Genomic DNA, 13,531 nt, shown 5'->3' with positions numbered 1-13,531 from the left:
ATGCTAGACGCTCGGCCTGTGCCCCTCGCCGCTCGCCTCGTCGCGGGCAGACCTTCGCCTCATCACAAGACCGCCTCTGCTCGACGGCGTGCGCTCGCGCTGGGCTGCACAGGTGTCGAATCGCTTGGACTGGTCTTCCTGACGCTCTCTGGCTTGCATCGAATCGACTCGCGCGCGCCGTTCTGCCGTGAACGCTGCCGCCCCTCCACTCCTTTTCAACACCCGTCCAGCCCGCACGACACAAGCGGGTCCAGCACATTCCTTTGATCACAGACACTTCCTCATTCTCTACCGTCGACAGCCGCCATGACCCAACCGAAGACGCACTTCGACCTCCCCGATCCACGCAGCAGCTACACCTCCTCGATACCCCTTGTCCCCGGCAGCACGTCTTCGGGCCAGCATGCAGCGCCGATGGGTCCTCCGACGACCTATCCAGCGCCTCCCGGCCTCTCACCTCGTTCGTCGCCGCCCATCCCGCGCATCTCGCCTCGCCCAGAGCGCCCAGACGTTCCCGTGACGCCTCAACTCGGCTCGACGCCCAACATGACCGACACAGCGACATTCGTTACGAGCAGCCTCGCTCCTCCCGAACCGCAGCCACCACGCCCTCGTCGACCTTCGAGACCGAACGAAGCCCTCATGTTTAACTCGCCTGTCCCGCTCCTTCCCGCATTCGTTCCCTCCAGCGAGCCCTCCCCGCCAAGTGAGAGTGATCTCTCCCCCGGCGCACTCGAGTTCCCGGCCCCGCCTCTGCCGCCCACAGCTACCGCCCCAACTTCGCCTCGCCCCGCATCCGCCTTCTCCCGCTTCTCCTCATCCTATCGCAAACCAGTCCCCAAGTTCATCCCGACACCGCCGCGTCAGGCGTCGCTGTCTGTCTCGTCTGCGCGGGCGCACGGCGAGGAACTGGACGAGGGAGGGAGTGCAGGTCGTCTGAGCGTTGGCGGGTTCGAGGCGCTCTTACAGCGTCCTGGGGCGACCGAAGGGCGACTTGGCGAGGTGGCGGACGAGGAGGAAGGACAAATCATTTGGTCTCCGCGGATCCATCTCGGGCTTGACCCGGAAGGTGTCGAGGCGAGGGAGGAACGGCGCAAGTGGGAAGAGCAGCGCAAGGTGTCGGCTGCATCGGGTAGTGCAGGCCTCGGCGTCTTCGAGACGGCTGGCGAGGCGGACCTGGGTGACCCAGCTGGCTTTGTTCAGGCGACAGACAGACTCGCACCTCCGCCTCCGCAGACGAACCCCGACTTCCTCATCTCGCCTCGCGGCTCCCGTCGTCGTGTTCGCGGCGTCACCACTTTCGAGCCGGCTCACGCTTCGCAGGGCGACCCAGGCTTCCCGCGAACTCCGCCTCGAACCGCCACGCCAGGCGCGCGACGCTATGTCACGCCTCGCTCGGCTCGCTCGAAGCGCTCGCGCATGACGAGCTACGAGCCGCAGTATGGCGAGGAAGACGACGTGGATTTGGACGAGGTGGACGAGGGACCGAAGTTGCGGCGGGGGAGTATGAGGTTGAGCGAGTTGGACAGCGTGGTGGACTATGGCGAGGGCTCTGAGGGTGGCGAGATGATGGCGCCGACAGCGCCGTCTCCGACTCGCCGACCATCACTCTTCAGCTTGCGTAAGAAGTCCAAGTCGGCGCGAGGTCCCGCTCCGCCTGTCCCTCCCTCTCACGCTCGCGGTCGCAGCGCGCCCGGCACGTTCGAAGTTGTCGTCCACGACTCGGATAGCGATGTCGACGCGCGACTGCATCAGCCAGACGACGGTGACTGGGAAAAGGCCAGGCGGGAGACGACTTGTCGACCGGAACGGATGGACTGGTCGATGGTCGAGTATGGCGGCTGGTTCCCGCGTCTCCTCCATGTGCGTCCTCTTCATTTTGCACCTCAAAGCAATCGAGCTTGCTGACCTCTTCGTCCATTCACAGCTGCTCTACCCCTTCGCCATCTTCGCCCACGTCCCCGTCACCCTCTTCCTCGACTACAACCTGATCTACATCCTCGCTCAACTGGCGCTGTACCCCTCCGTTCCGCCAACGCAGAACCTATCCGCCCGTGCGCTCGTGGACGTCCCGACAATCCAGCCCAGCACGGGATGGTGGGTCGCACTCGCCGTCTACTCGACTTGCACCTTCATCTGGTTCTTCGGCGTCTTCATCTGGAGGGACTTGCTGTGCGGGTTCTTCGCGAGGTGGCGAGGCGTCGGAGCGGGCGGGAAGAACGTCGAGATAGAGCGGATCTACCAGGGCGCAGCGTGAGTTCGCACCATGCCTTGCTGGTCAATGGGATTGACTTTCTCCTCGCGTAGGTCGTACAACCTCGCCTGTCTGCGCTCCTACGGCGTCTTCTCCTTCCTCTGGCGAGTCCGCCTCGCCGGACTCTTTCCTCGAACGGCTCTTGGTCGCTCGGTCGACGGACCCAGTCGCCTCGACGGCATCAAGGAAAGTTGTCAATGGTACCGCCAGAACTGGCCGACTGTTTTGCTTCTCCTCCCGCGTGCGGGTCTCACCTGCGCCGTCATCCTCCTGTACAACACGACCGCGTACGGACCAACGGCGGCGGCGGTAGCGACCAGTCGCGACTCGGCCTACTTCGCCACCGACGGGACGCTCTCGCCCTTCGCCTTTGGCGTCCTCATGACGAACGCAGTGTGGGCCGCCTGGCGGCTAGTGCTCGTCGTTGCAGCGGCGGTCGGGCTTTGGCTGCTTGAGTCGTCCTGCCTGAAGCGCCGCACTGCAGCATCCTCGGCATTCATTCATCCCTCGCGCGAACACCTCGCCATCGCCCTTCCAGACTCTCCCGTCGTCGGCCGGACCGACCACGCGCGTTCTTCGTCCTCGCGTCGCCCCTCCGCACCGTTCTCCGACTGGCGCACCCGTCGACAGCGCCGAATCCGATGCGCTATCCTCGCCTGCCTCGGATCGACGCCTTTGAGCATGGCGTCGACAACCTTCTCGCCCTTCCTCGCCAAGTCGCCCTACGTTCTCGGCTACTCGTCGTCCGCGTACCCCGACGAGAAGAAGGAGACCGTCTACGACGACCAGGTGCACGAGCAGGTTCCGGCCGGCCGCAAGAGTGCGCGCCCTAGCGCGGAGGAGCAGCGACCCGACTTTGCTGTCCAAGCAATCGATCGGGAACAGCCGCGCGAGAGTGCAGCACAGCGGTATGCTGCCGCTGCGTCGCAACCTCGCAATTTCTGGTCGTCCGCCTCGAACTACGTCGTGCCGCACCCGAAGACGAAGCTCTCGCCTATCATCTCCCTCTCGCCAGCCACTCCGTCTCCGCCGCGCTTCGAGGCGCAGACGAGCGGCATCGACGGTCGCAGGGCGTCGACGTTGACGGCAGCACCACGTGCCGGAGCTGTCGGCGGAACGAACCTACATCGGCGCGTGCGGTCGTTGCCACTCGAGCAGGAGCACCTGTCACCGTTGCCGCACCACGAGGTTCAGTTCTCGCCGAGGCCGCTGCCCACTGTCAAAACGCTGCTTGCGCAGGGTCAGCGGAACGACAGACCCAACGAGCAGTACTCGCGACCACAGCTCGTCTCGCAGTTCTCGGCGATCAGCGAGAGGCCGTCCTCGAGCAGGTCGGTGCCACTCGGCGAGGTCGACGCCAATGCCATCCGCCGCGACTCCTCCACCTCGTCCTTCGCTTCGCCCATGCCCTCATACTTTCCGCACCGCCCGTCTGCGTCTCACCAACCCGGCAACGGCAACCGCATTCCCTCGGACGAGAACCGCTCCGCCCTCCTCCAGACGCACCTCGCGCGCGGAGCGGCAGAGCGACAGCGTCTCTCGACTCGCCTGCTCGACGAGGTGGATCGAATTCAGGACGAAGAGGCGCTCTTGCGAGAGGAAACGCTTCGCCAGGGCGGCCTACATCGCAACTCGCAGCTCTCGAGTACCGAGGGCGGCGACAGCTTCGAGACGGCGCAGGCGGGACCTTCGAGTGACATCGCCGGCGACGCGCGACGCGGAAGCGCGCTATCGACGGTGACGGCTTCGTCAGCGATATCGCAGCCAACCAGCGTCGGAGGCAGATCCGAGTCGTCGACTTTGCGAGGAGCTGTCAGGACGCCCGAGCCGGCGTATCGTCTTCGCTCGACGACCCCGTTAGGTGCGCCTGCCGACGAGCCCGATGTGAGGCGACGAAGTACCGCTGCGACAGAGGAGGCGAGTGTCGAGGATGAGTCTCGTCTCGAGCCGTTCCGACTTTCGCACCGGTCGAACGCGGACACGCTCTCGCTCTCGGCGTATGGCTCGCCGCGACTCGAGCAGGGAGAGGGGACGTCTTGGCAGGGGATTGAGGACGAGCGGGAACAAGAGGAACCGATGCGGGTCGAGACGGCGGAGCGGGCAGACGAAGCGAAGTAAGGCCAGGCGCCGATGTATCTATCGTGAGCTGTTCTCCATAGACATTGTATCCCTCATGCAATCCTCGCATGCGCATCACCACCCGCTGTGGCCCGGAGAGAGCGCCGGTTTTGCGGACCTTCGCAGACTTGCCCTTGTTGCGTCTCAGGCGGACGGCACGACGGGACAAGGAGACGGACAGAGTAAGAACTGCTTGTTTCCATTTTGTGCATGCGCGGGCTCCGCTCCGCATTCTACAAGGCTCAGAGCCTGCCGCCTTTCGTCCGGCGTCGACGCTCCTCGTCTCCCGAACCGAGTCAAGCGCGCGAGATGTAGTGCTTGATGAGACCGGTGGTGGACGAGTCGTGGTCGACAACCTTCGAGGAGTCGTCGAGCTGGCCGAGAATGCGCTTGGCGAGGACCTTGCCGAGCTGCGGGCGAGCAAGCGCCAAGTCAGTAACATGGCCCGAACCTCTAGATACTGGCTAGACGTGCCTCGACGCCCATCTGGTCTGTTATGCACAGGAAAGGTCAATGCTTGAGAGGCGGAGCGAAAAGAACGAAGGAACGAACCGAACGAGTTGATTCCCCAGATGCATCCCTGGACGAAGATTTTGTGCTCGTACATCACGATGAGCGAGCCTGCACGTGCAATGGTGTCAGTGTGGTGTGAAGCACGAGGAAGGAACGTCACGCACCGAGAGTACGGGGCGTGAGCTTCTGGAAGAGGATCGAGTTCGTCGGGCGGTTGCCCTCGAACACCTTCGACTTCCTCAGCGCCTCGTTCTCCGCCTGCGCGCCGAGCTCTTCGCGGACCTGCTCCTCAGTCTTGCCAAACGCGAGCGCTTCGGGCTGGGCGAAGAAGTTGGAGAGGAGGATCTTGTGGTGGAGGCCGCCGCGAATCGGGTTCTGCGTCTCGATCGGCGCGAGGAAGTCGGCGGGGATGAGCTTCGTGCCCTGGTGGATGAGCTGGTAGAAGGCGTGCTGGCCGTTCGTGCCGGACTGGCCCCAGATGATTGGGCCCGTCTGGTAGCTGACGCGGCGGCCGTCCTTCGTGACGAACTGCGAGGCGAGAAAGCGTCAATCTTCGAGTCCTTTGGAGCGGTTCAGCGAGAGACCGGCCGCTGCGAACCTTGCCGTTCGACTCCATGTCGCCCTGCTGGAAGTAGTCGGCAAACTTGTGCATGTACTGGTCGTAGGGGAGGAGGGCGTGGGTCTGGGCGCCGTAGTAGTCGTTGTACCAGATGCCGAGGAGACCGAGGATGACGGGGAGGTTGTCCTCGAGTTTCGTCTCGAGGAAGTGCTTGTCCATCTCGTGCGCGCCGGCGAGGAGCTCCTGGAAGTTGTCGGGGCCGATGTAGAGCATGATCGAGAGGCCGATGGCGGACCAAAGCGAGTAACGGCCTCCGACCCAGTCCCAGAACTCGAAGATGTTCTGGGAACTGATGCCGAAGTCCGTCACTGCTTTGGTGTTCGTCGACAGCGCGACAAAGTGCTTTGCGACGTGCGATTTCTGCAAGACATAACGGATCACTATCTGGAGAAAACTGCGACTCCAGAGACGGCGAACGAACGTCTCCCGCCGACTTGAGGAACCACTCGCGCGCACTCTCGGCGTTCGTGATCGTCTCCTGGGTCGTGAAGGTCTTCGAGGCGACGATGAAGAGGGTCGTCTCCGGGTTGCACTCGCCAGTGACCTCGGCGATGTGAGTGCCGTCGACGTTCGAGACGAAGTGGCACTTGAGGCCCTTCTTGCCGTACGGCTTGAGCGCCTCCGTGACCATGACCGGGCCAAGGTCGGATCCGCCGATACCGATGTTGACGATGGTGTCGATGGGCTTGCCGGTGTAACCCTTCCACTCGCCCGAGCGGACCTTGTTGGCAAAGTCCGTCATGTGGTCGAGGACACCCTGGACCTCGTCCGCACCAGCCTCGTTGATCTTGAACTCGTTGCCGACGTTGCGCAGGGCGACGTGGAGGACAGCGCGGTCCTCGGACGTGTTGATGTGCTTGCCAGCGAACATCTCGTCGCGAGCCGTCTCAACACCGCCCTCCTTGGCGAGCTGGATCAAGGTCGAGAAGACCTCGTCGTTGATCAAGTTCTTCGAGAAGTCGAGGAGGATGTGGACGTCATTCTGGGGCGAGTCGTACGCGCGCGAGAACTTGCTGAAGCGCTCGGGGTCGGCATCGAACAAGTCCTTGAGGACAAGCTTGGTGTGGTCCTTGTCGTACAGCTCTTGGAGCTTAGTCCAGGCGGGGTAGTCTGTAAGTGTGAAGGCATCGCTGGTCAGCAACAGCGCTCCCACCCTGTTTTCACCCTGAAATCGACCTTGTTCCGTCATCGACAGCAACATCTCCCGAGGCGGATCTCCCGTCCCAGGTGTCCGGCTGGTCTCCTATTCCTCCTACCATCCCGTGTATCTTCCCGCAAGCCCTCTGGTGCCCTCGCCAGTCCACCCGAGTCGTTGCCGTCCACCGAAGCAGGCCGAGCAGGAGGAGGACGTCCGCCCGTTCCGTCTTCCTCCCCAGATTCCCTAGAAGCCCGCATGCAAGGCTCGATCGAGACCAATAGCGTAGACTGACCAGTCGCGAGCTTTCCAGACATGGTTCGTAGCGTGGTGAGTGAAAGCAGAGCGAAAGCGACGAGCGAGGCGGCCCGATGAGGTCGTCATTCAGCAAGTCGCTCCGATGGGCTTGCTTGCGGTTCCAAGCAGTCTAGTATGTCCTTGCACTGTCGCCGACGCTGGACCGAACGGGATCAGGCGAGGTTAAGAGGGCAACATTCTCGAGTTCGTTCCGACGAGAGCAACCGTACGAGCTACAACAAGGGCAGCGAGCCGTCTATGCGAGAGAAAGGTCTATGTCTAGTGTGTGTCTAAGCCGTCCCCGTCAGTCTATCCGCCTTCGAAGTCGTACAATCTGTCCGCGGTTCTTCACGCCTCGTTCAAGTCCCGCATCTTGACCGCAGGACTCTCGACCGGTGCGAGGCCGTCCTGCTGAAGCTGGAGTTGGTGATGTGGCGGCTGCTGCGGGTCGGACGACGAGCCTTGGTGCTGCTCGAGCTCGTGCAGCGAAGAGCCGAGGTGTTGCTCCTTGAAGGCGTAGAAATAGGCGGCGGTATCCTCGTCTTGGATGTCCCGCTCGAGGCTGTGCATGGGCGGAAGACGGTGTCAGTGCACGGTCGGAGAGCAGGAGAGGGAAGACGAAACGTACAGTTCGCGGCGGATCTTGGTCGCCCGAATCGCGTTGCCGGTCAGGCGGTACAGGATGTCGACTGCGATAGATCAGCGCGTCAGTCACCTCGTTTGACAATGCGTACGAGGGTGAATGGAAGGCGGACTTTGTTCGAGCGAGAGACCCTTGGTCTCGGGAATGCAGCTGCGCGAGAAGCTCGTCAGCCTGTGTGTGCCAAACCCGTCGAAAGATGGCAGTGACGCACAAGTACACAAACAGAATCGCGATGCACGACACACCGCCCCACTGCGCAATTCACATACCTCGTCAGCAAAGCTCATCCCTCCGCATGAGCGAAGGAGGGAGCAAGAACGGGTTGGGACGCACGATGAAGAACACCTTGCCCTGAAGACCCGCGTTTCCTTTGCCAGTGTTGACGAGATCTGCGCGCACCGCCTGCTCAGCCTTCGAATATAGCAAATGAGCAGAGAGGGAGGAGACGAACAAGGAGTCGCGTAACCGATACCGAAATCTGCGAGCGTCAAGCAGTTCGTCAGCTCAAGTGAGGCATGTAGGGAGGGAGAGACGACGCACTGAACAGCCAGTTCGACGCGACCGACATGGACATCTGTTTCGCCCGAGTCGCCGTCGCGTAGATCTCGCTCGTGCTGCAAACGATGTCCGCGTTAGTCTCGCTGTGTGAGCGGAGCAAGGAAAGTTGACAGCGTACACAACCCATGCGATCGGACCCCTGTTGAAGCAAACCCATCAGCTCGCAAATCAACCGATGAGGAACAGATGCGAGCTCACCAAGTCGCCGCAAAGAACGCGATAAACACACACACGAACCCAATCAACACCTTCTGACCCGCCTCGTTGTCCTGCGACAAGGCCGTCGAGCAACCCGCGACGATGAAATGGCAGACGGCCATGCCGACTGCGCCGACGAGGAGCATTGTTCGTCGGCCGGCTTTGTCGGTGAGCCAGAGGCCGGGGATGGTCGAGCCGACGTCTGCGTCAGTGCGAGCGTCAGTATGGATTTAGGAGAGAGAGGCGAAGGCCGAACGCACTGACGACGTTCGTCGCGATAGTGATGACGAACGGATCGTGAATCCCCGAATTCTGAAAGAACGTCGTGCCGTAGTAGAAAATGAAGTTGACGCCAACAAGCTGCTGCAACGCCTGCAGGCCGATTCCCGCCCAACTCCGCACCCGATTCCGGTTCATCATCGAGAAACAGTCGGCGTAGGAAGTCCCGCCGAGCGAGCGGACGTGATGGACTGAAGCGGCAATCTCGGCGTAGTGTTCGCCGACTATGTCGGATTCGACAGGCGCGCGGAGGATCCAGGAGAGGGCGTCTTGGGCGGCTTCATCGCGGCCGGCGGCGATGAGGTACCGTGGCGACTCGGGGAGGATGGCGAGACCCACAACGAGGACTGTGAGCGTCATCGTCAGCCTGTATACGAGGCAAACGCTTGTAATGAGAGGGAAGATTAAGGCGAGAGCACGCACTAGCGACCCAAATGAACTGCAACCCGATCGGAATCGCGTAGCACGAGATGTCCATTCGGTTCTTGGTACCGTTGACGATGACGGCGGCGATGAAGAGGCCGACTGTACAGCACGATCAATAGCATACATCAGTTTCCGAGAATCAACGAGACCGCGGTACTTGAGTGCAGCTTGAGAAGCGCACCTGTAATGAGTAGTTGGTAGCCTGTAAGGTATGCAGAAACGAGCTCAGTCAGTATAAGACGCAGCCTGCAAGAAAGGGAAGAGAGGGGAGGAAGCGCACCTCCGACAACCGCGCCGCGAAGGTGTTTCGGCGCCGTCTCCGACTGGTATCTGCTCGCGCGATCACCTCGTCAGCCCTCAAACTCTGGATATGAGCGAGAGAAGGCCGCCAACGCACACCGGGACCAAACAACTCGTCCCGCCAATTCCCAATCCCGCAAATATCCGCCCGACCACGAATGTCCGCAGCGTCGTCCCGCCTGTCTGACACGCAACGCCGATGCTGAACAGGAAGAGGAACGCCATGATGCCGTATCTTCGTCCGAGAAAGTCACCGATTGGGTAGGAGGCTGTTGCGCTAGTTCGTCAGCACCTCCGCTGGGTGGATAGAAGGAGAGGAGGAAAACGCACCGAGTGCACCGACGAATGTCCCCGCGGACAGGATCGAGGTGATCAGCGAGTCGCGGTACGAGGGGAGGTAGTATTTGCCGTTTGCGCCGAGCTCGCCGAAGAGTTGGCGGAAGTAGGGCATCTCCTTGACGCCCGAGATGTAGCCTGCAGCGCGAGGCAAAGAGAGGCTATGTAAGCTGGGAAGCCAGTGAGGATAGAGGAAAGCAGCAGGGCGAACCGGTGTCGTAACCCTGCGTCGACGACAAAAATCAGCTCCATCCCTCCTGAGAAACTGTGTTCTAAGACTCACGTAGATAAAACCTCCAAACCCTGCAAAGCACGACCTGTTTGGCGCAAACGAGTCCCATCAGTACCTTCTCGACAAGCAGTTTTGATGCGAAGCTGGACTGACATGAGGAGCGCCATGTGGATCGGCGCCCGCTGCTCGACTTCCATCTTGGCTTGACCACTCGGGCGGAAGAAGAGAGCGTGGTCGTGTGCCGAGATACAAGGTTGTTGGGAGGTCCGCGAACGAATCGAGGGTGGAGTACGCAGCCGCTTTGGTTGATTCGGCGGTTCGAGAGGGGCCGAGAGGATGCAGACAGGTTGCTGGACTAGTTTGCGAGGCCAACGATGCCTCTGGCGGGTGGTGTTTGTGCGATCGAGGTGGACGAGGCGATGAAGATGGGGAGGAGGACGGTGTCGAAGAGAGTGAGCGGTTCGAGGCGGTAGAGGCAGCGGTGAGAGTACCAAGCAGCACAGTCTCAGCAGCTCACGAGCAGGTCCCTCCCTCGACCGCAGCGACGTCGCGAGGAGAGCAAGAGGAGCTCGCTCGGTGGGTTGGTCAACAACCGCTCACTTTGCTCGACTGGGACTCGCTGTCGAGCGCTGTACACTCTTACAGACGACCTTCTAGACGGACCAGACTAGCCAGGCCGACTTGCGCGACATCCTTTCGTCTCCGTCATCCCCTGCCCCTCCTCCAGCCGATCAACCTCGTTCTCGCTCGTGCTTTCGCTTTGAAGCGGTGTATACAGCGACACTATGCCACCACCGCCGTCCTCGTCCGGCCCAGTGACCGCCGCCCGACTCTCGCACTTGTCCTCAACCACCCTCTCCTCCGTCCTCGACCTAACCCGCCTCTCGTCCCTCTCGCTTCCTTCTCCTCCCAATCTCACGCACACGATCCAGCGGAACCTCTCGACGCTTGCGCGGGGGATTGAGCAGTTGGAAGATGCGGGGACGGAGAGCAAGGAGGTTGTCGAGGGGCTGAGGACGCAGTGGGAGAGGATTCGGGGACTGGTCGAGCCGCTTGGCGTGGAAGTCACGGAACGGATACGCGAGGGTGCGGGTGCGAAGGGCAAGACGGGGAGGTTGGTTGAGACGGACGAGGAGGAAGGGGATGAGTTAGTCGCCGTTTCGGGGTGCGTCTCTTTCGTTCGTTTCAGCGTGAAGGCTCTCTCAACCGTAAAAGCATCACAGATCCTCTCCACATGTCGCTATTCCTGTCCAGGACGACCGGAGAGACCTCGCGCAGATGGAGGAAGACGAGGAAGAGATGGACCGGGCGAACCAAGAAGTGCTGCAGATGCAGAAGCGCATGATCGAGGGTGGGTGGCGCTCTCTGCACGTTGACACAGCTGCGGAGCTGACAGGTCCCCGCCCGACAGACCAAGACACCCAACTCGACTCGCTCTCATCCGCCATCTCGCGCCAACACGCCCTCTCCCTCCGCGTCGCCGAAGAACTCGAGCTGCACTCCTCCCTGCTCGACGACACCGACTCTGCGCTCGACCGAACCGAGTCGAACTTGCGAAGAGCGAGCGGGCGGCTGGACCAGTTCACTCGGCGGGCGAGGAATACGGGCAGTACGGGCTTGATCGTCGCGCTGATCATCCTTCTGGTCATCCTGATCGTCATCTTCAAGTTGTGAATGCTGGCTTGCCCATCTGGTCTTCTCATGTCCTGTTGTAGCCCCTTGCGCAGCCTCCCTTCGTTGCTCATCCTGTTGCACTTTACGTGTTCTCCGGTCATCGCGCCTGGGAATGGGCAAAAGAGAGTAGATGACAGAACAAGACAACAACAAGCGGTCTCCCCTCGCAATCAAGCGAACCCTCCGGCCTCACACCGTCGTCGTCCTCCTCTTCTTGCTCGACACCCCCGCCTCCCTGTCCGCACCCGCGGTCCCGCTCCTTCCCCTCTTCCCGCCGCGCCTCTTCACCCTGTTCCTCTCGTTCCACAACCTCTCGTCCCTCTTGCGCTCGACTAGCTCCTCATCCACCAGAACCCTCATAGGCGGCGCGCCCGTCCTCACCCTCTCCTCACTGACGCGCTCAACCGCCTCTTTGAGTCTCTCCAGCCCCTCCGCGTCCCACGCAGGGTTCCCCTCGTCGCCCCTGACATCCGCCTGCATACTCCTCACATCCACACACTCTAACTTGCTCGCCCATTCCCTCCCGAGCGCTTCCACAAACTCCTCCATCCCGACTCCCTCGATGCCGCGGACACCAGGTCCAGGCCGCTCGACATCCGCACATTGGACAAGGACCAACTTCCGTACCCTCCCTTGCGCAGCGTCCAAAGCGTCCCACAGCCCCCCGTTCGTCCCTCCGCTCAAACACCACGGTCCGCCGAGCGTGACGTTCTCAATCTCCGGTCCGAGCAGGCGCACGAGCGCGTTACCTGGCCGACTACCAGGATCAACGTTGCGCGTCGTGTGGCCGTCTTTGAGGGCGCCAGCGAGGACGAGAGACGTGCGAACGTCGTTTGTGGTGATCGGGGGTCGGTCGAAGAGGATCAGGTGGAATGACTGGAGGGAGGGGATGAGCGGTGCGAGGGAGGCGGTGAGCGCGCGAGGGGGAAACGGGATGAGGGCGCGAGACGTGTCGCCGTAGCCGGGAGTGAGCGGGCCCCCTGAGGCGTACGACTGGAGATGGTGGATTGTGAGGTGACGGAGGGCGGGAGCGGGCGAGTCGGAGTCGTCGGACGCTGGCGGCGCGAGCGACTCGCACAGCTTGACGAACTCGACTTCCGAGAGTGCGCACTCCCGCAGGACGAGCGTGGTGAGGTTCTTGGCGAATGCATAGGGCGTCGAAGGCTGGAAAGACGACCTAAAGGAGGCGCTTGAGGAGACGAGTTCCGTCAAGATGGTCCAGTCGGTCGTCAACCCGCGCAACTTGAGCGACTCGAGTCGATCGAAGTCGACGAAGACGGCGAGCGCATTCTGCCAGCCTAGTCCCGTACTCGTCATCTCGAGATGACGAACTTTGTTGAACCGCCTCACAGCGCCAATGATGGCTTCGTCGCCGAGCCAGCCCGGGTCGTTCGGCAAGTCGACGACGAGCGAGGCGAGGTTCGGCAGTGCTCGAGCGAGCTCGACCACTTGCATAGGCGTCACACCGTCCTCGAGGCCGTGTTCGCGAAGACGCCTGATACCGGGCGGGAGCGGGCGTTCACGGATATCGAGGCTGAGGCGCGAGATGAGCCTGGCGAGGTAGCCCTTCGACTCTGGCTGACCTGGGAGCGAGAGGCGCAGGGACGAAAGCAATTTGTCGGCACGCTGGCGGGACCCGACGTGTAGCGCAAAGAAGAGGAGCGAGCGAACGAAGGGAAGCCAGACGGTCCCTGCCTCCGCTGCCCAGTCAACGAGCGAGCGCTCCTCGGCCATGTCCCGCACGCGGTGGAACTCGTCGACGGTCGAAGTCGACGGAGGAGGGAAGGCTTCGGCCAGGATGAGGTCGAGGATCTCGGGCGGGAGTTCAGGGAGGCGAGAGGATGACATGTTGACGGCGTGGGCTGGCAAGACGGGCTGTGGCTGGACTCCGGCTCGGTCGGCTCGTACCTTAACGTCTCTGTTGCAGGTTGACGCACCTTTTGAGCTGC

At 61.9% G+C, this 13,531-nt stretch overlaps 5 protein-coding genes across 5 annotated transcripts; 2 read left to right on the top strand and 3 right to left on the bottom strand.

Moving 5' to 3' along the window:
• Nucleotides 1-306: 306 nt before the first annotated feature.
• Nucleotides 307-4,372, top strand: RHTO_04059 (uncharacterized protein; the record flags this gene model as incomplete). The annotated part of the gene is made up of 3 exons (XM_016417727.1): nucleotides 307-1,863; nucleotides 1,928-2,253; nucleotides 2,308-4,372. The coding sequence occupies 3 exons, from the start codon at nucleotides 307-309 to the stop codon at nucleotides 4,370-4,372; spliced, it is 3,948 nt and encodes a 1,315-aa protein (XP_016270886.1).
• A 296-nt stretch (nucleotides 4,373-4,668) lies between these two features.
• RHTO_04058 (glucose-6-phosphate isomerase) lies at nucleotides 4,669-6,956 on the bottom strand (the record flags this gene model as incomplete). The annotated part of the gene is made up of 7 exons (XM_016417726.1): nucleotides 4,669-4,782; nucleotides 4,853-4,863; nucleotides 4,925-4,993; nucleotides 5,050-5,413; nucleotides 5,484-5,864; nucleotides 5,926-6,614; nucleotides 6,935-6,956. The coding sequence occupies 7 exons, from the start codon at nucleotides 6,954-6,956 to the stop codon at nucleotides 4,669-4,671; spliced, it is 1,650 nt and encodes a 549-aa protein (XP_016270885.1).
• A 328-nt stretch (nucleotides 6,957-7,284) lies between these two features.
• On the bottom strand, nucleotides 7,285-10,105 carry RHTO_04057 (MFS transporter, major inositol transporter; the record flags this gene model as incomplete). The annotated part of the gene is made up of 18 exons (XM_016417725.1): nucleotides 7,285-7,498; nucleotides 7,565-7,625; nucleotides 7,671-7,729; nucleotides 7,791-7,831; nucleotides 7,913-7,968; nucleotides 8,031-8,057; nucleotides 8,120-8,193; nucleotides 8,256-8,276; nucleotides 8,336-8,537; nucleotides 8,596-8,961; nucleotides 9,038-9,139; nucleotides 9,222-9,242; nucleotides 9,321-9,370; nucleotides 9,438-9,609; nucleotides 9,671-9,814; nucleotides 9,888-9,900; nucleotides 9,960-9,993; nucleotides 10,062-10,105. 18 exons carry the CDS (start codon nucleotides 10,103-10,105, stop codon nucleotides 7,285-7,287), a joined length of 1,701 nt encoding a protein of 566 aa, XP_016270884.1.
• Nucleotides 10,106-10,693: 588 nt separating this feature from the next.
• On the top strand, nucleotides 10,694-11,582 carry RHTO_04056 (SNARE domain containing protein; the record flags this gene model as incomplete). The annotated part of the gene is made up of 3 exons (XM_016417724.1): nucleotides 10,694-11,073; nucleotides 11,132-11,259; nucleotides 11,320-11,582. The coding sequence occupies 3 exons, from the start codon at nucleotides 10,694-10,696 to the stop codon at nucleotides 11,580-11,582; spliced, it is 771 nt and encodes a 256-aa protein (XP_016270883.1).
• A 189-nt stretch (nucleotides 11,583-11,771) lies between these two features.
• On the bottom strand, nucleotides 11,772-13,430 carry RHTO_04055 (uncharacterized protein; the record flags this gene model as incomplete). The annotated part of the gene is made up of 1 exon (XM_016417723.1): nucleotides 11,772-13,430. One exon carries the CDS (start codon nucleotides 13,428-13,430, stop codon nucleotides 11,772-11,774), a length of 1,659 nt encoding a protein of 552 aa, XP_016270882.1.
• Between the last annotated feature and the right edge of the window lie 101 nt (nucleotides 13,431-13,531).

Source organism: Rhodotorula toruloides (genome assembly GCF_000320785.1).
Source record: "Rhodotorula toruloides NP11 unplaced genomic scaffold Scaffold25, whole genome shotgun sequence".
Lineage (NCBI taxonomy): Eukaryota > Fungi > Basidiomycota > Microbotryomycetes > Sporidiobolales > Sporidiobolaceae > Rhodotorula > Rhodotorula toruloides.
This window is presented reverse-complemented; position numbering and strand designations above follow the sequence as displayed.